The sequence below is a fragment of the Eptesicus fuscus genome, chromosome 23 (genome assembly GCF_027574615.1).
Source record: "Eptesicus fuscus isolate TK198812 chromosome 23, DD_ASM_mEF_20220401, whole genome shotgun sequence".
NCBI classification, from domain to species: Eukaryota; Metazoa; Chordata; class Mammalia; order Chiroptera; family Vespertilionidae; genus Eptesicus; species Eptesicus fuscus.
This window is the reverse complement of record NC_072495.1, coordinates 5,411,360-5,439,239: the sequence shown is the minus strand read 5'-3', so window position 1 is coordinate 5,439,239 and position 27,880 is coordinate 5,411,360. Positions and strand designations below refer to the sequence as shown.

Genomic DNA, 27,880 nt, shown 5'->3' with positions numbered 1-27,880 from the left:
TATTGCATCATCATAGCTTTTACCCAGCAAGGAGGCTTCCCCAGGTTTCAGTGCACGGGCTGTGGAAAATTCCCGTCATGTGCCTTCCTGCTGCAGGAATAGGGCCTGTCTGTGCTAGGGAGAATTGGAGCTAATATCAAAGCCACAAGTTTGCAGGAGCCCTTTCCCCAGTGCCCACCAGGTTTTGAGAAAAAGAAATGTCAGTTGTGATAGCCCTGAACTCTCTATCTTCCTGGTTCTGATAAGGAGACCTGGTCTCTGAGTTTACAATGCATTCAGATAAGAGTGCACGTTACAGCGTGATGTGACAACGTGGACTTTGCCCCACAAAGTCTGTATCCATTGTCAGCAGGCTTGTGGATGGTCACTCACTTCTAGGGACCTGCTCATTTGGAGATGGGTCATCTTAAAAGAAAAAGGGGAAGAAAAAAAAAGCCCTAATTCTTTAAAAATCCTTAAAACTTGAAGATCCCCCAGGACCAGGGTTCTTAACTGACCCAGCCATATTAATGTGTACACAGGGCTCAGATGTCAGTGAGCAGTCACAGCTCCATTAGCCAAGGGTTTATAGTGTTTGGCACCAAGCTCTGGAAGCTCCCATTTGCTAGTGGAAAAACTCCGCCTCGAAGATTTTGCTACCTCTTCAGGTACGTGTGCAAGAGAAGAGGAAATGGCGGAAACATCTCAGTGATCTTGAAAAACCACCCGTGTTCCCAGCTAGGGAATTTTTTCCTACAGTTTCTTTTCTTTTTAAAAAATATTGTTGCCTCTGCATAGTAGACACCTAGATTCAGAAATGGAATTAAAAAAAAAAAAAGAAATGGAATTCATCTAAAGAGTCTAGCTCAGTGTTCAGTAACTGTAGAAGCAACCTGCCTGGTGTCCTGTTCTGTGAATGACACGAACTTCGACTGATTAGGGTGGTTACATACACGAGGTACCACGCAGCAAAAGACCCAGCCCAATGAGACTGCAGAGGTCACGGCCGGTCCTGAGGGGTACACATGTGCAGCCAGCTCCTGAGCTCCCAGTGTTCTGAGCTTGGGCGGGACTCCCTCCTAGGGACTTGCTTCGTTTAGTCCCTTCAAGACAATGGGCCAACCCCAAGCATACCTGCAGGTCACCAGTGTCTCACTACGAGGCCCAGTCCATTCCTGGAGAAGTGAAGTTCTCCTTTCAGCTCTAGGTCTTGCCCATCAGAGCAGAATGTGCAACATTCAAGAATGCAAATTCAAGTCAGATTTTTATACTTAGCACACACTCTTTGCACCTTTATAAGGCCCCGGACATTTTTAAAAGAGATCTGAGTGAAATCGGGGGAGGCGGGGGATACCTCTAAACTAGACAGGTTCTACTGGAAGCATCGGCAGCTTAAATCCGTCAACGATAGTTTCATTAGAAACTCAGCATTGTTGATCAGTGTATCTCCATAGCATCGTTAAAGAGAAGATGGAAACCAGCTCTCCATCCACGGCCGGATGAGCTGGTCTGCCCAAGTACCACCTCCCACCAGGTACTCCCTTACAAAACGCTTCTCCTGCCTTCTCGCAAAGTCCCAGGGGAAAAGAAGAATGGGAAAGGCCGAAAGCTAACAGCGTCATGTAAGAGGCTCTTGTTTAAATATGAAGCTTTGCAAAACGTGAGGTTCTAATGAAAGGCACTTTCTCCACAAGGCCCCTACCTCTTTTGAAAATAATTCTCTTTCCAGGGAAGCAAACATCGTCAGGAGAGCTCTGATAAAGCCCTCGCCTGAAACCATTCCACAAAGAAGAATGGCGGGTCCAGGCAGGAGCTCGCACCCGACAGCTGACATGGTTTTCTTCCACCAGGGAAGGCAAAGGAGAGGATAACGAACATCTCTTGAGCACCTCTTAGGCACGTTCACATCCCAGAGTCCTCACCATACCCCTGTACGATAGGTGTGATTGCACCCATTTTACAGATGAGGACACTGAGGCCCAGGGGAGAGGTAAAGCAACCTGCCCAAGCCCATGAAACAAGTAGCCCAGACTCAGTCCTGGGTGTTCCCAACTCCAAAAGCCTGACCCGCACTGCCTCCCTCTGACCAGCATCAGTAGCTGACGCCGCCTCACCTCTTCCGGTGAGCTGACATTTACCTGGCTCCTTGGCTCACCTGGGCAGTGTGACCCAGGAAGTGTCCCTCTCCCCCCTCACCATGCCCTGTGTGCTGAGGTAAGCTGGTTACAGACTTCACTAGTGGCAAGGGCATTGCGGCCAAGGGCCTCCTCCCACGCCTGCTCCCCCAAATCAGCATCAGTCGACCCGGATAAAGCCAGGAGTCACAGCGAAAAGGGCACCTCCGATGCCGAAGGCAGCTTTCCCACACACATTGCCCCTGTCCCCAACGTTTTTCAGCATCATTAAGAAAAGTTACAGCAAATCAAACCAGCTTTTTAAAAAATGGACGGAGAGATGTGTGTGTGTGTGTGTGTGTGTGTGTGTGTGTGTGTGTGTACGCGCTGAGAGCCCCGGTTTAAACCCTCAGGCAGGGGTGCAAGTCAAAGCAAAAGGAAAAGCTCATCTTGCATGAGGCTCCCCAGCTCTTCAGGCCGATAGGAGGACAGCTCTCTTGCTCACACCGGCCTGTCTTCTTCATGGACCAGGTCACTCTGCTGCTCACTGCTCTCATCTGGAGGGAAAAGGAGACCAGGTTCGGAATGATCTCAACAGAGGTGACCCTGCTCCCATCAGCCTTCAAAAATCTCGATTTCCGGTCCTTTCCTGTGAGCCTCAGAACCGGATGTCCTGCAGGAGCAGGTGAGGGGGCTGTGTGTTCCCTTTTCACCTGTTCTTCCCGCTCAACATCCTCTAGACGTGTTTGACACTGTCCACCCTCCATACCCGTGGCTCACGGACCCCCCTCGCCGGGACGCCCTCTCTCCTTCCAGCTTATTCAAACGGACTATCCTGAGAGACTTGCCTCAGAGCCCACTTCTTCCATTAAGCCCCTCCTGACCAAGGAACCCCCGAAGCTCTTGTCTGTCTCCTGAGGTCCTGATTGGTAAGCAGGTCATTCATCGGGCAATGAACCCAATTCCTCCTGCGGCAGCGCCCACGGCTCCCTCAGAGCGTTGGTTAAGTCTTGCCTCTGTTCTCCTTGTCCCCACGTTTTAACCTGTCCGCTCGAACTGGTCTCACCAAGCTCCCTGCCTGCAGGGAGTACTGGCCTTCCTTTTCTACTCTCCGACCGCACCGATGCCGTGCCTTTCCCAGAGCAGGCCGCTGGTAAACGCTGATCCGTTTAATGGTTGCACTGGTAGCTGATAATGGATGCTCAGCTTAAACGTTAACCGTCTTCACCAGCCTTCAAAACCCGAGCAGAGGTTTCCTTCCCCCCCCCCCCCCCTCCACAGCGTGGCAGGAATGCTGCGAGGAGAACAGCTCACCCTGCAGAGGCGGGAGCCCATTGGCCATCCAGTCGATGTTGCCGTTCACCAGGGCGGTCACCCTGTGGATGTGGCCATGCTTGTGCATTTCTTTTGGGAACGCCTCCCTCTCATTGGCTTCCTCCTCCTCCTCTTCTTCTTCCTCCTCCTCCTCCTCTTCTGCAGCATTTTCTTCCTCCTCCGCCTCTTCTTCCTCATCTACCAGAACCATGACGTCACCCATGTCTTGTCCCCTAATTGCCACAGGGAGAGAAAGGGTCAGGAGACGCCCTGTTTTGCAACGTCAGCCCTCGCTGACTAGGAAACCCTGCGTTCTTGGCAGCCCCCTGGGTCACGTGGGAAATTCGTCTGGCATTTAACTCGGTTATGTCAGGAGGTGACAGTGGGACTGTAACCTCTCCAAGAGACACAGCCACAGGTGGGTACAGATAACCTTACCTCGTTCTGGGCGAGTTTTGTCATTCCTCCCCTGCTCCTGGGGACGGTGACCTCCTTGTCCCAGGCCCCTAACATTTTACTCCCCTCACAGCACGCACTCAAAAGCTGTTCCTTTCCCGAGGTGCCCTTATTTCTGCTCCACTCACTGAAACGTCTCCTCCGCCTCCTCATTATTTAGGGCCCCGATAAATGTCTCCTCCCCTGCCCCCTGAAGTCCGGTCCTGAACTACGATTGCATTTGGAGTCTGTGCCCCGCGGTGGAGCGTGTACTCGCTCTTGGATTACTGCTGGTTTTGCCTCCCCAGTCAGACTGGACGTTTCTTTAGGAAAGAAGAGCACGTGCCACAGGCCAGGGACAGTCCTGGGAGCATCACATCCCTCATTTAATCCTCACAGGCCCCCTCGGGGACACAGAGGCCACACGGCTCAGGGAAGGTCGGGGTTTGCCCCGAGCACAGGGCGTGGCAATGGCAGAGTTTCGATCTGAACCTAGGTGGGCTGGTTCCAAAGCCTTTCCCACTGAGCCTCACTGCTACGTCCTGTGAGAAGGAAACCCGGGCAAGGACAGACTCCCTGGGAGAAGGGTCCTCAAACACAGGCAGCAAAGGTAACATTGTCCCACGGAAAGAAAAAAAAAAAAGGTCCCAAAACAATAATATCTCCTCTCTGTGAATGGTGGGCTGAGAACAATCACATCCTGGCTATTGAGGGGTAAGAGAAACAAACAGTCCTTTGCTCCCGCTCAAAACCTCCTCTGGGAACGAAGCACACGTTCCCTTTGGGTGCTCTGTCCCTCCTGAGGTGCCCTCTCGGGAGGGGCTCCAGGGCGCGCTCAGACTAGTTTTCCCCAACACGCAGCAGGGCCGGGGCTTATTCATCCTTTCCGCTCCCTTTAGAAGAGCAGGCGAGGTAAATGCATGAATAACCGGGCTCCATAGGTACACACTGACTTTCTGCCTCAACGACAGCGCAGCAACCTGCCTGCCCCACCCTGAGGTCCAGCGCTGTAAAAGGAGCACAGACTTTGGAACAGTCAGACCAGGTCTGAACGCCAGCACTGCCATTTCCTTCCGGGGTGAGGCTGCAGAAATTCCTTCCCGGACCCTCTGTGTCCCTGTCTGGAAAATGGAGATGCGCCTGCACCCCGAAGAGTTTATAAATAATGCCGAGGGCAGCCCCCAGCCCCGTGCTGGCTGGGGGAGTGGCTGTTCTGGTTCTTATGAAAGGAAACACAACAGCAATGAGGGCAGATCATGGAAACGGGTGTTTGACAGGGGCCTCGGGAACACTCACCTGATAGTGTTTCCTACTAAAGGGAGAAAGGAGAAACAATTAATATCCAATAACAGCGCTTCAGCCTCCCACACGTTCTCAGTCAATCTCACATCGACCAAAGGAAGGACGACGGAAGGCCGGCCCAACGGGAGAGGGGACACAGGGTGTCTGGGATGGTGCCGATTGAACATCTGGGCCCAATGAAGAAGCCTATGGGGTGGGACTTCCGGTGGGCGCCTAACCGAGGCCTCCGTCCTCCCCCCCCCCCCCCCCAGCCACACCCTTTCAAAAAGCCCAAAAGAGAAGCAACAGGACCCGGGAAGAGCTTACATTTCCAGCAGAACACGGGGCTGTAATAGAGCAGGAGCCCCGAGACAATGGCCAGGCCCAGCAGGAGGAGGCTCACGATGGTTCCCACGATCCCCACGATGTTCAAGGGCTCTGCACAGACAGATCACACTGTTGACTCTTCCCCCCGGCACGCCTGCAGCCAGCACAGGCATGCCTCCCCTCCTCCGTCTGGGTCCTCGTCTTATCTTGGTTTCATGATGTTGGGCAAGGCATATGACCTCTCTAAAGCAGGATCGATATCTCATCTCCCCACCTCAGACCGTGTGTGGGAACCAAGCGAAGCATGTGATATACAGGAACATGGGAAAGTTAACATCTCTACGTGTCTACCACACATCAAGCCTGTCTCGAAGGCCACAGTCATTAAGAGTGAGAACAGAATAGAGAATCCAATCGCAGGCCCACGCATAAAAGGAAACTTCACAGGCCCACGCATAAAAGGAAACCTGATATATGATAGATTAGTGAGTAAATAGAGGAACTATTTGAGAAATGGGTGCTGGCATAAATTAGGGGTTAGGGGAAGAAAAACTTGATCCTGACCTCACACCATTCACAAAAAGCAACCCTAGATGGATTAAAGATTTAATTGTGGAAGGCAAAACAATAAAACATTTACTATCATTGTGATGGTTGGACAGTTAAGGATTTTTAAGATAAAAATTGCTAATGATACAAAAATAAATTCATGAAATCATCTACATTAAGGTAAGAATGTTTGCTAATCAGAGGATACCATAAAGGAAGTGAGAAGGACCAACAAGGAACTGAAAGAAGACACCTCTAACATAAAACTAACAAGGAATGGGCATGCAGAATTTCTAAAGAATGCCATATCTATAAGAAAGGGTAAGATATATCAAGAGATACAAATATGTATGAATTTCATAGAAGAAATACAAGCAGCAAATAAACATGAAATAATGCTCGACCTTCTGAGTAATCAGAGAAATTCAAATTAGAACCACAGTGAGGTTCCATGTTATACCTACCTGATGGACAAAAATCAGAAAGCGCCTGGTGAAAATGTGGAACAATGCCGCTCATAAAATACTCTTACAAATGGAAACTGATCTAATCACTTTGTAAGGTAATTTGGTTACCCCCAAAAGATAGAAAATGCACATAACCTGTTACCCTTCATTTCTACTCCTTATACATATCCTAGAGAAATATTTGCCAGGGGGACCTGGTGTATATATACACACAGGAGTTGGGTAAAATATTTTCATAGCAACACTGTTTGTTCATCAAAACAAAACAAAAAAACAAAAAAATCAGAAACAACACAAACATCCATCAACAGGAAAATCAGTAAGTAGTTGTGTAATAATGACACAATGGAAAGTTATACAGCGATGAAGAGACACATTGGCATGAATAAATCCAAGGAACAAAATGGGGAGTGAAAAAAAGAAGTCACAAAAGACTATATTTATATGGTAACCAGCATTTTTTAAAACTCAAAACCAAAAATAAACAGCAATACTATTTAGTAGTGTGTACATACATAACAAATTTTTTTCTTAAGTCAGACATGAAATTCAGAATAGTGGTTACTTTTATTTTAGGAGGCCAGGATCAGACTAAAACAAGGCCTACAGGTGTGGTTGCAAGATAAAATGCAGGCCCTGGCTGGTTTGGCTCAGTGGATAGAGCGTTGGCCTATGGACTGAAGGGTCCCAGGTTCGATTCCAGTCACGGGCACATGCGTGGGTTGTGGGCTTGATCCCCAGTAGGGGGCGTGCAGGAGGCAGCCAATCAATGATTCTTTCTCATCATTGATGTTTCTATCTCTCTCTCCCTCTTCTTTCCTCTATGAAATCAATAAAAATATATGTTTAAAAAAAAAAAAGATAAAATACAGGATACCAGTTAAATCTGGATTGCGATAAACAACAAATAATGCTTTAGAATAAGTATGCCCTGTGCAACATTTGGGACATACTTACACCACTTAAAATTATTCTGTTTCTCTGAAATGCAAATTTAAGTGTGTATCCCATTTTATTAGTTTTGATGTTGTTACTAAACCTGGCACAATGCCTACCGGTAACTTCAGCAGTGCAGGCCTGTCCGACATCTTAAGTGGGATGCAGTTTCTTGGGTGTGATGGTGTTCATTTTGCTATTATGCTTCACAACTTACATTATAGTTTTTATTTTTAGACATTTCATATTTATATATATTTTCACAATATATATATTTATATATATTTTTTCACTATATATAGATTTATATATAGTACAGATCGGTAGATATCCTTGGGTATATAACAGATATTAAGCACTCTTATCACTATGCAAATATTAGAGATCTAGGACTGGACACTCATTTTTCCCGTCCATCTTGTCAAGCCACAAGCAAGCAGATCTGCCTCCTCCCAGGCGGCAGAGACCCACCCGCAGGGGCGCGCCACGCTGCCGCTCTCAAACTTCCGCATTTGGCGCCTCTCCTCTCACTCACCTTTCACGCTCAGCCAGGTGGCCACTTCCCTCACCCCCACGGGGTTCTCCGCCCGGCAGACGTAGTAGCCCTCGTCCAGGTCCTGGGAGCAGTTCTGGATGGTCAGGGTGGAGCTCTGGCCCTTCTGGGAGATGACATAGTGGCTGCTGGGCTGGACGACCACCTCAGGCTGGGTGAGGTTCCGCAGCCACAGGATCTTGGCAGAGGGGTAGGCTCCGGACACCAGGCAGGTGAGGGTCACATTGCCCCCCACGAAGCAAGTCTTCATGGGCTCCGAGAGAAGGGAGGGGCTCCCTGGCGATCAGAAGGAGATAAAGAAAGACAAATGCTTAAGAAGATTCAAGCGGCCCTGGCCGGTGTGGCTCAGTGGATAGAGCGTTGGCCTGCAGACTGAAGGGTCCCAGGTTTGATTCCAGTCAAGGATATATGCCCAGGTTGTGGGCTCCATCCCCAGTAGGGGTTGTGTAGGAGGCAGCCAATCAGTGATTCTCTCTCATCATTGATGTTTCTATCTCTTTCTCTCTGAAATCAATAAAAATATTTTAAAAAAAAAAAAGAAGATTCAAGTGGTGTCCTGAGATTTTCAAGAATATTATCTCCTTTCTAATGAAGCAACTTCAGGAATTTCTGTACCACACCTGGTCTTATCTATATATGTAAAAGGCTAAGTGACTGACCACCCGTCCGTCCGACTGACCAACCTGTTGGTACATATGACGCGCACTGGCAATCTATAATAATAAAAGCATAATATGCTAATTAGATCGGACAGCCGAATGACCTTCCAGACAAAGCTGGGGCTGTGAGGGCCGAGGGCGGCCGCTGTGGCTGCGAGGGCTGAGCCCCTTGCACGAATTTTGTGCATCAGGCCTCTACTTTAAAAACAAACATTGACTTGCGCATGCGCGATACATATAAAGCTCCCATTGAATTTCTTAATAGTATTACTCCTTCGGGAATGCTATGTCATAAATTAAAATTGAAAGTGGGTGCAATCATTATGCTACTGAGAAATCTTAATAGTAAATGGGGTCTTTGTAATGGTACTAGATTTATTATCAAAAGATTGCGACCTAACATAATCAAAGCTGAAGTATTAACAGGATCTGCGGGAGGAGAGGTTATTCTGATTCCAAGAATTGATTTGTCCCCATCTGACACTGGCCTCCCATTTACGTTAATTCAAAGACAGTTTCCCGTGATGCCAGCATTTGCAATGACTATTAATAAGTCACAAGGACAAACTATAGACAGAGTAGGAACATTCCTACCTGAACCCGTTTTCGGACATGGTCAGTTATATATTGCTTTCTCTCGAGTTCAAAGAGCATGTGATGTTAAAGTTGTAAGTATTTCATCACAAGGGAAATTAGTCAAGCACTCTGAAAGTGTTTTTACTCTTAATGTGGTATACAGGGGGATATTAGAATGAGTTTAATCAATTTATCAGTCATTGTTTTTATCAATGTTTTTATATCATGTTTTTGTTGTTTTTATATCATGTCTTTATTGTTGTTATATCCTGTTGTTATTGTTCATTTATTAATCAACTTATATATTCTTTTCATATACATTTTACTAATTTTCTTTCATCTCTGACACTTCTATTATAGAGAAAGGGCGAGTAGGGATATTAAAATATTTCTTCTAATTAATTTCCTTTCAATGTGCACGAATCCGTGCACCAGGCCGCTAGTATAATAATAAACACTAACATTTACTGAGCACTGACAATGGGCGAGGCACTGTTCTACATATTAATCCAATTAGTTCTCATAACAACCCTGCCATTAGTTCCATTTTGCAGATGGGGAGACGAAGGCACGGAGAAAGTTAAGTAACTTGCTCAAAGTCACACAACTAAGTAAGGGGTGCAGCTAAGATGTAGGGTGACGCCCTGTCCTGGTTTGCCAAAGACTGAGGGGACCTGGGCCATGGGGCTTTCAATGCGAAAACAGGGGAAGTCTTGGGCAAACCAGGATGGATTGGTTCCCCTATGTAAGACGGAACCCAGACAGTCAGGCTTTCGTAGACCACATTCCTTACTTCTGTGCTGTTGGCTTCTATGTGTAACAACCACATTGACCATATATTTTTAAAAAAGGGCATACAGCCTGACAAGGGTGTTCAAGGAGACAATAGGCAGCTGTATTAGTTTCCTATTGCTGCTGTAACCAACCGCAGCAAACTCGGTGGCTTAAAACAAAGAAATGCACGCTTTTATAGTTCTGGAGGTCGGAAGTCCAAAATGACATTATTGGGCTAAAAGCAAAGTATTGGCAGAGCTGGTTCCTTCTGGAGGCTCCAGGGGAGAATCCATTTCCTTGTTTTCCCAGTTTCCTGAGCCACCTGCATTCCTGGGCTTGTGGCCCCTTCACTCCAACCTTTTGCATCTGTTGTCACATCACCTACTACTGAGGGTGACCCTCCAGCCTCCCTTCTGTAAGGGTTCTCGCGATGACATTGGGCCCATCCAGAAATCTAGGACAACCGCCCCATCTCAAATCCTTAATCACATCTGCGAAGTCCCTTTTGCCACGGGAGGTAACCTAATATAGGTTCTACAGACTAGGAAATGGCCATCGCTGGGGGACCTTTACTCTGCCTACCACGGTTCTGTTCTAAAAATGCATAGGGTGTCCCTGTGGCCTTGGGGTCTGACTGAGCAGGACATGAGGCTCTGTAAGGTGGACCGTAGTGATCCATTTGCTTTCTCTGCACAAGAAACCTTTTCCCAAAATGCACACCAAATTCATCTCGGGGTTATTAAGACCATATTTTTGGCAGCTGGGAGATACAGAGGGCACACTGGGTTCCCGCCTGGGAGGGTGAAATGGCACACTTCCCCTTGGCAGTTGTTCCCAGAGAGAATCTAGGGTTTCATTGCTGGCATCCTGGGTAGAAGGGTGGGGGAAGGAGGCGGGGGGGTAGGGGGGGAATACAGACCAGGCCTCTCTCTGTAGGTCAGGTCAACAAAAGAGAATCCCACAAACCTAGGTTTGCTCAGGACACTCACATGTTGCACCTGTTCTTGGATCAATGGTCAGGTCCCCCACCCCACGTTGCTAAATCACACCTTCCCCTGTCTGTGGTTAACCCGCATTTCCTTTGGGGTCATGAAGCCAGGAGCAGTGTCAAGCCTCAGTATGTTTGCATTTTGCAGGCCCCCAACCAAAGTTTGAGAAATGGCCCCCCCGTCCTTTATTAAAAGCAAAACAAATAATTGGCTAGTCCCGCCAAACTCCCAAAGATCATGTACATAAATACACTTTTGACAAACACAGCAGTCATCCCTCAAAAAGCTGAGTCACCCATCCATCTATGAATTCAACGAGTTTCACTTAAGAGGATGCTGTGTGCAAGGGTGGGGTCAGGGGTGGTGGGGTGGGTGGTGCGAGGGCCTCAGAGATCTGCAAGAGGTGGACCGCATACCGGGTCCTTGACATACTGGGCTGGCCAGTGCTGCAGCTCAGCATGGACTGAGTTGGGTTTTTTGTTTGTTTGTTTTTCAGTTTAGGGACCTACATGCTGTTTAAAGAGAGATATGAGCAGCAGGACTCCCCAAAAGTACTACTTTTCATGATTTTGGGGGCTACGCTGTTCTGCATGCCTAAGGTGGACATTGACATTACCTCTCAACGACTTACTTGTCCCCCCAAGTGAATGGTGACCCAGACACCCCCCTCTCCCCCAAGGGCCTTGCTACTGGAAGTGGGGTCTGTGGACCAGCAGCAGCACTTGCTGGGAACTGAGTAGAAATGCAGAGTCTCGGGCCCCCCTCAAACCCAGAGAGTCCGAAGGTGCATCGTCCCCAGGTCCCCAGGTGACTTGTGTGCATCAAGGCTTGAGAAGCGGTGGGGGCTCGAGAGCCCAGGAGGGAACAGGGGAAAACTGGACAATGTCGGAGTCCAGAAGGTTCCAGGTTCTGTGCCTGCTTCCTGGGCTCCTGGGGTTAGGAAACCTTCCTGTCAGCTCCCTTCTCCAGAGACACTGCCTAATCCTGGGCACTGACAGGGCGGGGCAAGCGCAGGTCTCTAGTTGCTCATATGGAAAATAATACAATGATAAGCAAACAATAGTACCAGCTGTCATAAAGCCATGTCTTAATGAGCAAACAGGAAAAGCCTAAAAAACGAGGGGTAGCACTTACTGCCAGGAGGAACTCTGGGGAGTGCGTACTCTCACAGTCTCTCTAGAGAGGGACTGCCCTGGATGCAGGGCTTCTTTCTGGGGGATGGGAATTTCCTGGAATTAGGTGGTGGTGACAGCATTGTGAACATACGAAACGAACAAGCAAACACTGGATCAGCTGGTTAGACATGGAAAGGCTGCCTGTTTGATTTCTGGTCGGGGCACATGTCCAGGTTGCAGGCTGGATCCCTGGGTAAAGGGCATGCAGAAAGCAGCCAATCACTGTTTCGCTCTCACACTGATGTTTCTCTCTCCCTCTCCCTTCCTCTCTCTAAATATCAATCAACTATTTTTTAAAAACCACTGAATTAATACATTTTAAAATAGTAAAGTTTATGTTATGTAAATTATATCGCATTTATTTTTAAAGTTTGCAAAAAGCCACTTGGGCCGATTTGGCCCGTGGGGCATAGCTTGCTAATCCCTGTTCTAGCACAGGAAGTAAACCTTGGTCCGCCTGTTGCCCCAGGCCGGGCACAGTGTCTGACACAGAGGGACCCCGGGGCATGTCTGCTTCGTGCCATTGGAATGGCCCGTGACCAGGAACACAAGCACCTCCTGGCACGGCCAGACTCACTTCTCAGCCCGGCACCTCTGAAGATGATCCTGATAAACCATGAGGAAAATCTCACCACGGCCAATAAAACCCAACACGCTCGGGCCTTGCACACCCGTGGTATTAGTTTCCTGAGCTGTTATAATAAAGCCACTGGGTGGCTTAAAGCAACAGGCAGTCTCTACTGTTCAGAAAGTCAAAAGTTCAAAATCAAGGGATCAGCAGGCTTGGTGCCTTCTAAAGGCTCTGAAGGAGGCACCATCCCATGCCTCTTCCTTAGTTTCTAGTGGCTGCCAGCAGTCATTGGCATTCCTTGGCTTGTAGATGCATCATTAATCTCTGCCTCCATCATCAACTGGCGGTCTCCCTGTGTCCATGTCCAAATTTCCCTCTTCTTATAAGGATGCCAGCCATTGGAATAGGGCCCACCCTCATCCAGTATGACCTATGACCTCATCTTACCATAACAACATCTGCAAAGACCCTATTCCATAGGTACCTAGGTTAGGACTTGAACACAACTTTTTTGGGGGGACACAATTCAACCCACCACACCCACCTAGGCTCATTGGTACCTCAAGCACAATGCTCTGGCTACACTGATCTTCTCTAAGTTCCTCAAATGCCAAGTGTGTTTCCACCTCAAGACCTTTGCATCTGCTGTCCTCTCTGCCACAAATATTCAACCCACAGTCAACTTCACCCGGTCAACTCCTTCTCGTCCTTGAAGTCTCAGCTCAAAAACTGTACAGGGTGGGGTAAAAGTAGGTCTACAGTTATTCATATGGAAAATAATACAATCTATATATATATATATAAAAGCCTAAGCGACCATTACGACCGTTTGACCGAACACTCAATGCAGGAGCTGCCCCCACTGGTGGTCAGTGTACTCCGCCAGCCAACCTCCTGTGGTCCCTTCCCTCCCCTTCCCCGCCCTGGGCCGGCCCCGATCACCGGCCAGCCCGAGGGACCCCACCCATACATGAATTCGTGCACCAGGCCTCTAGTAATTAATAAACAGTAATACAAGAATAAACTCCGGGGGGGTGGGGGCATGTGTGGGGAGGGGTGTGGGATGGGAATGGGGGGACGAGGACAAATATGTGATACCTTAATCAATAAAGAAATTTAAAAAAAAAAGAATAAACTCTGTGTTTCCATACTCACAACTGTAAACCTACTTTTGCTCAACCCTGTATTACTGCCCCAAGGAGACCTCCCTGCCACCTTCCCTAAAAGAGACTCTCTTACAAACACCATTTTATTCTCATAATTATTCTCACCATCTGAACCCATCTTATTTATTGTATTTTCTGTCTTCTTTCCACCTCCACTCCACCCAGATTTTAAGCTCTGTAAAAGAGAAATAGTAATGTGTCCAGAAATTCTTTGACACTTCTCCCTTCAAAAAGTGTTGCCTAAAAAAAAATAGTGCCTAATTTTCCCCACTCTCCTTGAAAGTGAAGCCAGACTGAGTGACTCACTTCAATGGACAGAACGTGGTGCAAGGGAAGCCATGTGACTTTGGAGGCTTGGTCATATAAAGGATACCATCTACCTAGCTTACTTCCTCTTGTATCACTCACTCTGGGGGAAGCCAGCCGCCATGTTGTGAGGACACCCAAGTAGCCCTGGGGAGAGTCCCACCTGGAGAGGAAGCGACTTGCCAGGTGTGAGAGTGAGCGCCTCAGAAGTGGAGCCTTCAGATGATTTCAGCCCTCCCAGCGAGTCTTGCAGCTGAGACCCAGGCATGGTGAAACCAAGACAAACCATCCCCACTGTGCCCTCTTGGAATTCCTGACCCACCGAAATCCTGAGATGATAAGTGATTTGTTGTTTTAAGCCATTAAGTTTGGGGGTAATGTGCTACGTACAGGAGATAGCTAATAAAAACGCTTGTTTGTCTTGTTCACTGGCCCATCTCCAGCACCTAGAAACCGCCTCGTCTACAGGGTGCTTAATTAATATTTGTCAAGTGAAAAACAGCTCAGACTAGGACCAAGAAGCTTGGTTAAGCTTCAAAGGTTGAAAGGAAAGAAACCCAAAGCAAAAGAAATGAAGAAAGGGAAGGAATTCGGTTCATTCTGACATCCTTAGATTTCTTCCCTAGACCTTCTTCCAAATGGTTCTCCCAGAGGAAGGCGGGTAGATCCCTACCCCAGGACAAGGCAAGCCGGACTCACGGATCTGTACCACACAGCTGGCTCCCGACTCCGGCCCTGCTATGTGGCTCCCAACACACTTGAACTTCTTGCCATCTGACAGCTGGGACCGGTTCAGCATCTCCACTCCCAACTTCGACGTCCCCACAACCACACCTCCTGGCTCTTCTGTCCACAGGAAGTTAGGGTCTGGGTATCCCCCGTCCCAGCGACAGGTGAGCTGCAGCAGGAACAATCTTGGTGACATCTCTGCCCAGCACTCAAGGTCTGACAAAGGGGGAGCTGCAAAACACCAGAGGGAGCATGGGCTTACTCCCCGATGCCGAGATCGGCCCGGGCGGGGTCCTCACAGAGCCAGGGGAGCAGAGACAGGCCGTGTACCCTGACTTAGCGCCTGGCACGAATGAAGGCCTGACGACAGTCAGGCTTCCTCTGCCGGGTGTTCCACCTCCGAGGGCCTGGCCTGATTTCTCTTTGTATTTCTCACTAACTGCGTGTGGCTATCTTCGTTTAAATTAACAAAACAAAATGACCAATTTAGTCCCTCCATCACACTACCCCCATTTCACGTGCTCAGTAACTACACGTGGTAGGTGGTTATTAGACTACACAGTACAGAACATTTCCATTATCACAGAAAGTTCTAGTAGACAGTTTTGGTCCCTAGAGGGGGTACAGGTGGGACTTACTCCCACCCCCGACATAGACTTCCTGTTTACCATGCGCACGTATTACTAAAAACACAACATTTTAACAAGTTACAGACCTATAAATCCAATGTAATCCACGTGCTAATAACTCTATATCAATTCACATGTACTATATATGCATATTATATTATGTATGCGTATGACCATATCTTATCTAATAAAAGAGTAATATGCAGATTGACCATCACTCCAACACACAAGATGCCTGCCCCCATGTGGTCAAAGACCCTGCCCCCATGTGGACACAACATGGCCACCACAAGATGGCCAGCAGGGGAGGGCAGTTGGGAGGGATCAGGCCTGCAAGGGAGGGCAGTTGGGGGCGATCAAGCCTGCAGGGGAGGGCAGTTAGGGGTGACCAGGCCAGCAGAGGAGGGAAGTTGGGGGCAAACAGGCTGGCAGGGGAGCAGTTAGACATCAATCAGGCTGGCATGGGAGTGATTAGGGGGTGATCAGGCTGGCAGGCAGAAGTGGTTAGGGGCAATCAGGAAGGCAGGCAGGTGAGCAGTTGGGAGCCAGCAGTCCTGGATTGTCCCAGATTGGAGAGGGTGCAGGGTGGGCTGAGAGACACCCCCCTCCCCTGTGCACGAATTTCGTGCACCGGGCCTCTAGTATTTTACATAATACACATAAATAGGAATAACTCTGGATCTTATACTAATGGGTATATATGTAGCATCCACAAGAAAAATGATTGGACATATGCCAAAATGATGGCTAGAGTACAAGAGATTATTTTCTTCTTTATACTCATCTGTGTTTCCTACATCAAGCATGTATGACTTGATATGCAACAAATGTCACTTAGGGTAGAGAAAACAGAGGCGTTCGAAGGCTCTGAATCACGCACGGATTAGTCGTGTGTCATTACCCTGCCCACCCACTGTCTGTTCTCGTGCTCGCCCTCATTGGCGGAGTATGAGTGCACGGAGCCTCCCTGCAGTGGTTTCTATCCGTAGTGCATGTGGTGATCATGTCTTCACCCCCAAAATAAAGGCTCATGAACTGCTGGTCCCTAACAGTGCTGGAGGGCCCAGGGTTCGGGAAGACGATGCAGGAGGACTGGTAAACGAATCCACACATCGTGGTCCATCCACGCAGTGGAGGAGCATTCGGTCCATAAGAAGGAATGAAATACTGACTCATGCTACAACCTAGGCCAGTGGTCGGCAAACCCATTAGTCCACAGAGCCAAATGTCAACAGTACAATGATTGAAATTTCTTTTGAGAGCCAAATTTTTTAAACTTAAACTATATAGGTAGGTACATTGTTATTCACTTCATTAGGGTACTCCTAAGCCGGCCTTTGCTAAAAACTCAAGGGGCCACAGATCCGCACGTGGCTTGCGAGCCGCAGTTTGCCGACCACTGACCTAGGCGAACCTTGTGAATGAGATGCTCAGTGAAACTGGTCACAACAGGGAACACGTTGTGTGATTCCATTTATGGGAAAAGTCCCGAGTGGGCAAACGCATAGACACAGGACGCAGATCCATGGGACGGGAGTGAGAGGGGTTCGGGGGAGGGGACGGGGTGGCTGTTGAGGGACACGGGATTTCCATTTGCAGTGATGAAAACGTGTTGGAACCACACAGGGGTGATGGTTGCACAACACTGTCAATGTGCTAAGTGCCAGTTATACATTTTCTAGTGGTTAATGCTATTGTACGTCCTTCCATCTCAGTTAAAAAGAAAGAAGACAGCAATGAGCGAGGCAGGAGCTTCCCTCTGTGGCTCCCAGGGGCTCTGTGCCTTACTTAGTCTAGGAGAGGTGGCTCCCTCCCGGACCCGCAGCCCCGGGTGTGTACACGAGTGCCGAGGGAGCCGCAGAAGCATGTTAGGACACACGCAGCGGGCGAGCCTTTGTAGACAAAAGGGAGAGGCACACACGTGCGGTTCGGGCGAGGGAGGGGGAGGGGATGCCTCTTACGCACCGTAGACCAGGAGCTCGCTGGTCACGCTCCTCTGTCTCCCACTGAGCAGGTTCTTGGCCAGGCAGGTGTAGTTCCCCTGGAGGTTTTGCGACATCAGGAGCAGCGTGAAGCAGCTGGCCGTCAGGTTGTTCCCAAAGGGCTCGGCCTTGGAATCGGGGGCCTGGAACCACCACTCAATCATGGGCGGAGGCCGGGAGCTGCTGGCGCAGCTGAAGTCCACCCGGGAGCCCCGGGTGGTGTAGAGGGTGCCATTGGGGAGCACGCCGGTGGTGGAGATGTTGACTTCGACCTGGTAGGGGCCGCCTGGGAATGACAGAGGGGGTGGGGGACGGCTGAAAAGTTCATTGGAGCCCCTTACCGGCTCTCACTGGTCTCAGAAATGATCAGGAAGCAGCCAGTAAGGATAACAATATCTATCAAATACTTCCTTCATGACAAAGGCCACGCTAAGTGCCCTGACGCATCCTCTCACTTAACCCCCAGTGATTGTGTCTGATTTACAGAAGAAAGAGAATGCAAATCGCTCCTTTTTAAGAACACTGGTGAGTGGAAAAGGCATCTGTGCACTAAAGAGTTAACACAGCAGGCCTGAGTCTGTTTCCCAAAAGGCCAGCCTGCGGGGTGACTGGGGACTTGGATGTCAGGGGGTTCCCACCATTCCCAGAACTGGTAAGAGTGGGGCTTACTGTGCCTAAACTGCCGGTACAGACAGCGTGGTTTATAACGAACCTCAGCTTTCCTACGGAGAGTCTAGAGTTTGGGTACATGCGAGAGGAGGCCAGAGTGACCGGCCCCCAATAAAAACTCAGGGTGTAGAGTCTCTAATGGCTCCCGGTAGACAGCGTTTCACACGCGTTGCCACACTTGTTGCTCAAGGAAATAAGCGCGTCCTAGGGCAAGGACTCCAGGAAGCCTGCTCCGGGTCTTCCCTGGACTCAACCCCAATAAAAGGCACCGCAGGTACCTTCCCCCTCTGCTGATCTTGCTTTGTGTACCTTTGTCATGACCATGTTACATGCTGAGTCCTGTGAATTCTCCTAGAGAGAACCCCACAGCACAACTCCACACTCAAAGGCAAGGGCAAACTACTCAACCTCTCTCAGCCTCCGCTGCCTCACCTGTGAAATGGGGGTGACACCAGAACCCGCTTCGTGGGCTGGTGGTGACGATTACATGAGTTAGTCTAGTTCAGCACTCAGGACAATGCCTGATTGTGGGAAGCACTTGATAAATGCTAGGTCTTATCTTCATTCCCCTCACATCTCTGAACTTTCTTGTCCCCAGAAATGCCCTCCCACTGTTGGTACACAGCGCACCTAAGAGGCCACGTCGCCTTTGATGAAAAGAATATACCTCCTTATACTAAAGTCATTTTGGGGTTTCCTCTGAAGAAGAATCCAGGAAGGGCAATGCTAGGCCCAAGGAATGAAACTATGACTACAGAAAATTTTGAGCAGAAATAGGCCAGTGGGAAAAATTATTGGGGGGAGGAAAAGGCTTCTCCAGAGCCCCTCACAGTACAGCATCTATTTCATTTCTATCTGAAGCCATGGTATAAACTCTAGAAATTGTGGATTTCTGAGGACAATACCCTTGACCACATGCTTGTCAAGTTGGGGCTGGTTCCTAAGAGTGCCGGCGATCTGTTAGAATCATGTCACCTCCCACAGAGGGCCTGGGGGGGATTATCCTGTGGTTTGGGAGGTGCTGCACTGTCCCATTCACTGTGGCTGGCTAGGTGGTTAGGTATGTGGACCAGCAGGTCCGAGGGAGTGCCCACAGCTGGCAGACACCCAATTCAGCGCAGAGTGCCTCCGAGGCCCTGGCAGCCAAGCCTGGGCCAGAAAAGGCAGTGAGTTCGATTGGCCAGCCAGGTCTTTCAAATTGTGGTCTCACGGGCCACCGTAGCCGGGCATGGACAACGTGGACTCCCAGAAACGGGGTGGGAGGAGCTTTGGACCAGCACAATTCTCGGCAAGAAATGGAGTTGGAAAACGGGGAATAGACGAGAAGGACGCAAATGGAAGAGTTCAAACAAAAAGTTAAATGAGAGGCCCTGGCAAGCGTGGAGCAGTTGGCTGGGCATCTTATCCAGGCCTTGGTCAATGTCAGTTTCAGGTCTTGACTCTTTGTGGGATGGATGCCTTCGTCTAGCAGTTATGAGCTTGTACTCTGAACTCAGACAGGTCTGGATGTAAATCCTACAGCAGCTTATAAATGGACTACCTTAGGAAAGTGCCCGCCCTCCTCATTCTCACTTTCTTGTCCTTTTTTTATGAGATGAAAAGAACAGGAATAACTTCTACCACTGGGTTTTCGAAGGATCCAATGAGCTACCCCGTAGCCTGCTGTTTGACCTGAGGTCAGCAGTCTATAGGTGTTTATCTGATGGTATCGGCAACAGTACACCTGCAGACGGATTCTAGACCACGCATTGGCAGCAGATGGCCCACTATCTGTCTTTATCTGGCCCACAAGCTAAGAATGGTTTTTACAGATGGATATCCGCAATTGATTTGATGAGGGAGAACACTAACTTTGAAACCCAATTAAGTGAAATATTATCTCCTCCAGAAAGAATTCTGTTCTTCTCATTAATAGGCCTACACCACCAAAAAAAGCACTCAATTATCACTACAATTTGAATTTTGTCAATAATATGATGTAAAAGTTGGTTTTCTTTCTTTCTATATAAGTACTTACGTATATAATATCCTCAATTTTACCCATTGGCCCGTAACACCTGAAATATTTACCATCTGGATCTCTACAGAAAAAGTTTGACTCCTGTTCTAGAACAATCTACCACTGCTGCTACCTTCCTCTTCTCTGCTCTCATTCTTGACATAGAGCTCACTTCTTTCCTTCCCCCGTAACTACAGGTTGGCCAGTCAAGGGTCTCAAATGGTTAATCTGCATCTCGGGCGCCCACATAGAGGGAGATTCCATCTCTGCGTGTGGGTTCCTCGCCAATAGGAAAAGTGGCCTTCAGACATTTACTCGTTACCGGCTTTTTTATCTGAAAACGATCTAAGAATCCACTGGGTAGTCTGCTAGCCGGTGGGCATATTGATAGTTCTCCTGCAGGATAAGATTCTGGGAAAACTTACAGAAACTGTTTTCATGTCACTTTTAGAGACTGACCAAAAACGCAAACACAACCACCCCATTGCCTCCCGGTCTCCCCAGTGACTGTTGATTCTGTCCAAAGAGTGGGAACCCAGAGGTCTGCAGCCCGTTAACAGCACCCGTCGCTGCTTCTGATGAGCTTGGCAAGACTCAGATGAATCCATCTCTGGGCAAGGATCACCTGTCTTCCGATGGGGGTCAAGGATCTGTCTTCAGTGTGCCCAGCAGTCCTCTCCCTGGGACCTCAGGTTGTGATGAGGCCCAGTGCCACCACCGCCAATAGAGACTGAGTGCCAATGGGATGGCCCAATTAGCGAGGGAAGCACGGGACTTTCCTGAGACTCTGTCTCCTGTAAGTCTGGAGTGACAGCCACATCACCGGGTAGAACAGAGCACCTCCATCCTCCAAACCCCACCTAAATCCACCGGGGCTCTTGTGCCACCGGCTCCGACGCTCCCTGTACACTGGTTGGCTGGCTCTGTGCACCCTGACTGCGGCCTTTCATGGGCTAATCTCTAGCGGGATCACCCGCTCCCCAAGGCATGAGAGATGATATCTTGAGAGAAGCACAAAGTCTACCGGAATGTGTTGAGGTCTGTGCCACCGTCCCCCCTCCTCCAGCCTGTCTGCAGGTAGATGCACCGCTGTTCTAACCTTACACCCACCCCAATTTGGAGGCAGGAGGGGATGGATGAGTCAGTGACATAAACTGCCATGGCAGCCTGAACTGCTCTGGACCCTGGGATTTCTGTGCTCTCAGGAGAGGCAGTCCCGATCCTAACGGCAAGACTCCTCAACAGCACCATTACGTTAACCGGCATTAGAGCAGGGACTTTTTGTCCTGAGACGAATAACAAGAGTCACATCATGGTGCCCATTCCGGACAGGCTGCCTCAGCCCAGGCGTACGGAAACCCTGACTCCTAGAAGGCAGACTCGCCCAACACCCACCGATCAGTGAGCAAAGATCCAAGTGGGAGGAGGGAGATGCTGCCGCCCTCACACAGCTGGCTTTGTGCTTCTGCAGTCACACACTCCAAGTCACTCCCCGATAGCAACTGGTCACATCCCGAATATTTTCTCCCGAGCATGCAAGGCCGTGTGAGAATGTTTCCAAATGTTTCTCCTTAAGCGACTCAGTTATCAACCATGTCAGGGAAAAGATGGGACAAATGAGATCTGGGCACACAGAGTTCCCGACCCACAGCAAGCAACTGGTGGCTGGGAACCTGAGATGCACTTTTTCCCACAGGAATCCCATCACCTGCCTAACCAGCGGATCAAAGCAACGTGGACCAGATGTATCCTGTGTGTCTAGCTCTGGGCAGGGTTATCTCATGAATAGGCGCAGTGAGTCTGTGCTTAGGCTCCACAGACGATAAAGTTAAGGTTGGATGAGTCCAATGACTTCCCCAAGGTAACAAAGACAACAGCCAGCAGGACCTAGATTTACACCTTGCGCACCTGGCCCCGACTAGAACACTGGCTCCGGGCGGGCGGGGACCTTGTCCCCTGGCCCAGTGCCTACAACAGTGCCTGGCATCAGGCTCTCAACAAATATGTGGTGAATAAAGGAAGGAGTAAATGCTGTATTTTACAGATAAGGAAACTTAGGAAGCAGCAAGGTGAGCAGCATATGGGTATTCCTACTAAACTACACAGCAAACTTCTTCGGTAAAGGGGCAGAGAATAAATATTTGAGGCCTTGCAGGCCATACAATCTGTGTCCCAGCCAGTCAACGCTGCTGTCACAGCGCCAAAGGCAATGAGATAATATGTAAATGGACAAGTGCGGCTGTGAGCCAATAAAACCTCATTTATAGGCCCGGAGATTTGAATTTCATATAATTTTCCTATGTCACAGATATTACTCTTCTTTTGATTTTTTTCCAACTGTATAAAAATGTAAAATAGTATGGGTAGTTTGCAGGCCAAACAAACCTAGGCAGCCGACTGGGTAAGGCCCACAGGCTGTACTTTACCAACAACACGGTCTAAAAATCACGCATGTATATGGACACTACTTCTGGAAAGCACAGTAGTAATAGTAGCTCATGCTAAGCCCTGTGCTAAGCACCACAACCTAAGAGCACATACCTGGTATCCCCACCTAATACATAAGAAAAACCAAAGCTCAGGGATATTAAGCTCCTTATAAAAAATGATAAATGACAGCCGAAGGATTGGAACTCAGGTAGTCTAACTCGATTATGTTGTTCTCTGACTTTGTTGTATAATAAAATGATATTAACAACAAGCTCAACGGAATAGCTAGCTATTATGCCAGGAAACATTTATAGCACGTTATATAGGCCGACTGGTATCTATTCATCACGCAATTCTATGCGGCAAGAATTCTTTTTATCCCCATTTTACAGATGAGAAAATACAGGTGCAAGAGGTCACTCAGCATGCAGGTGGCAGAGCCCAGAATGAAACCCAGGCCATTGACTCCAAAGCGCTCCTCCTGTCTACTGCTCTGTGCACTGCACCCGCCGGTCCCAGGCCCTCCCACTCCACTTACTGGCCACCTGCAGCCACACTTGGAACCACCGAGTCACGTTCAGGGCCTCCCAGCAGGTGTAGTTGCCCTCGTCCTGCAGGCTCAGTGCCTCGATGTGCAGGGAGCTGGCATTCACCAGGGAGAAGCGTGGCTTGGCTGGCGGGCGGCTGGAATTGGAGGACAGGAGGAAGATGGGCTCCGAGTCATTCCGGTACCAGGTCACTAGGCCCCTCGTTTCCGAGATGTTGCCGCAGGGCAGAGTCATGTTCTCATGCACCTCTCCGATGACGACAGCCTCCAGTCCTGCACAAGGAAAGGTCAGGCTGTTACTGCCTTTCTTGGTGTCTGAACAACCTCCTTTTTTGCACAGTCCCTCCACATTAGGAGTTAAAAAAAAATCAGCTGTAGGTTTTTGAGATGCAATAACACACAGAGCCCCCACCCTGTTGGGACGGTTGGCCAGTATTTGACATGAATCACAAACAAAAGCACAATAAGATACCTGCCACTTCACATCCACTAAAATGGCTAAAATCAAAGACAATAATAAGTGTTGGCCAAGATGTGGACAAATGGGAACTCATACATTGTTGGTAGGATTTTTAAATACTTGCAGCTACTAGGAAGACAGTTTGGCATTTTCACACAAGATTAAAGTTACCGTGTGACTCAGCGATTCCACTGTGAGGTGTATACCTAACAGAAATGAAAACATATGTCTACACAAAAACTTGTATGTGCATGCTCACAGCAGCATTATTCATAATAGCCAAAAGGCAAAACCAAATGCTCATCAACTGGTGAATGAATAAATACAGTGTGGTATATCCACACAATGGGAATATTATTTGGCCATAAAAAGGAATGAAGAACATGCTACATCATGGATGAATCTTGAAAGCATTATTTTAAATGAAAGGAGGCAGTCATAAGACCACAGCCTGCCCTAGCCAGTTTGGCTCAGTAGATAGAGCGTCGGCCTGCAGACGGGTCCTGGGTTCAATTAGAAGGGTAGTAGAAGGATCCTGGGTTCAATTGCAGTCAAGGGCACATGTCTGGGTTCCAGGTTCGATCCTCAGTGTGGGGCGTGCAGGAGGCAGCCGATCAATGATTCTCTCTCACCATTGATGCTTCTCTCTCTCTCTCCCTCTCTGAAAGCAATAAAATATATATATATATATATATATATATATATATATATATATATATATAAAATACCACATACTTATGTGGTTCCATTTATCTGAAATGTCCAATATAGGCAACTCTATGGAATAGAAAATAATTAGCAGATGTCTGGGTCTGGAGGAAATGGGAGTAGTGGGAGGGTTGGGAATGACTGCTAATGAGTATAGGTTGTGGTTTTTTTAAATGATTTTTTTAAATTTTTATTGATTTTGGAGAGGAAGGGGGAGGGAGAGAGAAGCAGAAACACCAATGATGAGAGAGAACCATCAATCGGCTGCCTCTTGTAGCCCCCTACTGAGGATTGAGCCCACAACCCAGGCATGTGCCCTTGACTGGAATTGAACCCAGGACCCTTCAGTCCACAGGCTGATGCTCTGTCCACGGAGCCAAACCAGCTAGGGCTAGGGCTTATTTTTGGGGTGATGAAAATGTCCTGGAATTAATTAGTGCTGATGGTTGCACAGTATTGTGACTATATTAAAAACTATAAATTGTACACTTTAAAATGGTGAATTTTATGGTATGCGAATTATATCTCAGTAGAGTTATTATTAAGAAAAAACAAACAAACACCTGCCAGCTGCCTCTGGAATCCTTCTCCTTTATAAAATAAAGAGTAACAGTTATCTGTACCCCAATCTTTTGTCTGGTTAAATGGGGCTCCATTTGAATGATGTGAAGCCAGCCCAGAACCACAGGATTTCTGATTCTCTCCCCATTTTGACCACACCATGCCCAAAAGTCAGGACAAGATGAAAAATAAAAAAAAATCTAAGCCACTTGCTGGAAGGCAAAGAATGCCATCTAATGCTAGAGATTCCAAAATGGCAAGAAATGCATCTGGGAAAAAACAACACTTTAAAAAGCAAGGGAGGCCCTGACCAGTTTGGCTCAGTGGATAGAGCGTCGGCCTGCAGACTCAAGGGTCCCAGGTTCAGATTCCGGTCAAGGGCATGTACCTTGGTTGTGGGCACATTCCCAGTAGGGGGTGTGCAGGAGGCAGCTGATCGATGTTTCTAACTCTCTATCCCTCTCCCTTCCTCTCTGTAAAGACTTAATAAAATATATTAAAAAAAAAAAAAAAGCAAGGGAGAATTGTTTTTAAACAATTAGGCCTGGGAACCCAGTTCTCAGTGACAATTCCCACCGAGGAGAAATGAGCTGTAGGATTACAGATGCAACATGTGTTCATGAGACCTACAGACCTGCCTCTTTCCTGGCTCCTGGCAAAGGGATAAAGGAGCTTGGAAAAGCCCTGGTGAAAGGTTAGTCTCGGAACCGGAGCTAACAATGGTCTCCTCCTCCAAGGAACAGGGTGGCACCATCACAGAAGAAACCATCTCAAGGCACTTCCACCTCCCCTCCTGGCTTTGCTCACTCCATCCTTTTAAACCCATGAAGCTGCAGCTGACCTTGGAGATCTGTTAGCTGTGGCAGCCTGTGGGCTGGGTTCAAGTTGAGGCAGGCTGAGTCCTGGCTCAGGGCAGAGAGTACAGTCATCGATTAGTGATGTCTGTGAAACAGACACAGAAAGGATAGTTGGGCGGGGGGGGGGGAGCCCCTAGTTCCATGCCTGCTTGTCCTATAACCCTTCATTTTACATTGAGAAAACTGAGGTTCAGAAAGCGTGAAGTAATTTACTGAAGGTCCCTGTGAGTCACCGGGAGAGCTGGGAGCATTCAGGTGTTCACGACTCCAGGTCAGAGGGACGTACTCCGGTCTCCAACCAGACAGGGCGGGACAATATGACAGGGTCAGTTTGCGTTGTTAGAAGTCATCCACCTGGGTGGATGGGCCAGAGGGCCCGGGTGTCTCCCAACGGAACAGAGGGGAACGCAACAGACACGGCCGTTTCCAGCGATGTCCTCATAGTATCGTGGACAGAGTTGGGGTTGCACCCAAACTTTTTTTTTTTCTAGCAACTTTCCCCCCAAGAATGGCCCAGGATTTACAATCTGCGGCAACAGTGGAGGCATGAGCATTGTCTGGAGTTAAGGGACAGAAAAAAGACAATTTTTTCCCCCCAAGAAAACTCTCAATTTGGAAAACAAACAACAAAAATAAAACAACTGGGGAAGCCCTCAGCCCCGTACACAGAGGTGAACTTGGTCGGGGCATCAAAATAGCTGGGCATGGCCGCAGAGGAGGCGGTCCTGCCAGGTGAGCCGCAGCCCACCCGAAAGCTGGCTGGTTCCAGGAGGGTGATTCAAACCGGGCTCTGAGGTCCCCAGGCCCCGGAGTTCACCAGGAAGTAAACCTGCAAATAGCTGGGGAGAGGCAGCACGGTGACCACTAAGTCAAAAGAGGGCCGGGGTGAGTGCTACCACAAGGAAAGAGAAACAAAGCTGGGGTCCTCAGCCCCAGGGAAAGGGGTGACCCCGGCTCAGTTCCCGCAGGAAAGCAGGCTGGGCGCAGCCAGAGCTTCAGAATATTTTCCAGATAAACTGGAACCTAGGTTATGGGAGATTGGACTGTTTCTAAATAATCGCTAAACACAAAACAAAATAAAAACTTGTGCGAGCCTAATAGGAACTTTTGGCACTTGCTGCTAGGAAGCTCAGGGAGCAATTCCTACAGGAACCTACAAGAGATGAGCTGGGTGTGCTGGACTGGGCAACGCAGAAAATAGCACCCCAACAAGGATTCTGGCAAACTCCACCACCACCTGATCCTTCTCCTGCCCCTCCACCCAAGACCTCTCACTCACTGCTCTGCATACCACAGACATGCATTCGCTGGTGAATTAAATTTTAAAATAGATTTTCCATCTTTTTATATTCTGCTTATTTTTGTAGGCAGCCCCCTGCTCTTTATTGCTACAAGGTAGGGCATACATAAAGCATTTAAGACCTTTTGTCAATCATGTCAAGTGTAAGAGGTCACGCCGAGTGTAGAGGGAGTTGTTTGTAAGCCTGAAATTATTTCAAAACAACAACAAAAACTAAGTGAAGTAAGGAAGCACGGCTTTAAATGCGCGAGTCCACAGAAGCCTGCCTGCAGGGGTGTGCAGGGAAAACCGCAGGTTACAGGTGTAAGGCAAGTTCAACCTGAGGCAGAGCGAGGGACGAGCGGAAAATAAAACCTCGACTTTGAGCACCTGCTCGGCAGGTAAAACCAGAATGCGAATTTACATCCGACGCTTAAAAACAACAACACTTTCTCCCTCCACGTGCGTCTCCGTTTTCCCAGGAAAGCGTCAGAGTTCCCACGTCCCGTTTCCCCACGTTCCCCGCCGCCTCTGCTCAGGCCCCGGCCGCCGCGCGCTGCGCACCCCGGAGCGTGGAGACCTGCCCTCCCTGGGGCGCCCGGGCACAGCCCTCGCTGCAGAGACCGGAGCTGCGAGCAGGAAACTCCGGACCCCCCCGGGCGGGGAGCGGCCGCGGCCACCACCGGAGCCCGCGGAGTCGGGGGGAATTCGGTCTCGGGCTTTGCCTCCCCCCCACCGTTGCCTGGCAAAACCCAACTTTTCCCTCCGGATCGCGGCCCTTACCTGCGGCGACCCAGCGGGCCAACAGCGCCCCGAGGCAGAGGAGGACCTGGGGCTCGGGTGCCCGTGCGGCCATCTC

General features: G+C 48.9%; 1 protein-coding gene across 2 annotated transcripts; it reads right to left on the bottom strand.

Annotated features, from left to right (window-relative positions):
- Positions 1–809: 809 nt before the first annotated feature.
- VSIG10 (V-set and immunoglobulin domain containing 10) lies at positions 810–27,877 on the bottom strand. 2 transcript variants are annotated; one of them, XM_008142761.3, is made up of 9 exons: positions 27,805–27,877; positions 23,148–23,429; positions 17,495–17,797; positions 14,871–15,131; positions 7,938–8,231; positions 5,451–5,561; positions 5,139–5,154; positions 3,408–3,640; positions 810–2,650 (listed from the first exon to the last, which is right to left on the bottom strand). In XM_008142761.3, exons 1-9 carry the CDS (start codon positions 27,875–27,877, stop codon positions 2,595–2,597), a joined length of 1,629 nt encoding a protein of 542 aa, XP_008140983.2. In that variant the 3' UTR covers positions 810–2,594. The 2 variants fall into 2 exon arrangements, with proteins under 2 accessions (XP_008140983.2, XP_054568425.1); XM_054712450.1 differs by lacking the exon at positions 14,871–15,131.
- Between the last annotated feature and the right edge of the window lie 3 nt (positions 27,878–27,880).

Coding starts and splice junctions, on each gene's coding strand:
- VSIG10 (XM_008142761.3), bottom strand. CDS start 27,877: ATGGCCGCACGGGCACCCGAGCCCCAGGTCCTCCTCTGCCTCGGGGCG. Junction 23,430..27,804: donor GGCCCGCTGGGTCGCCGCAG/GTAAGGGCCGCG, acceptor TTCCTTGTGCAG/GACTGGAGGCTGTCGTCATC. Junction 17,798..23,147: donor AGTGTGGCTGCAGGTGGCCA/GTAAGTGGAGTG, acceptor TGTCATTCCCAG/GCGGCCCCTACCAGGTCGAA.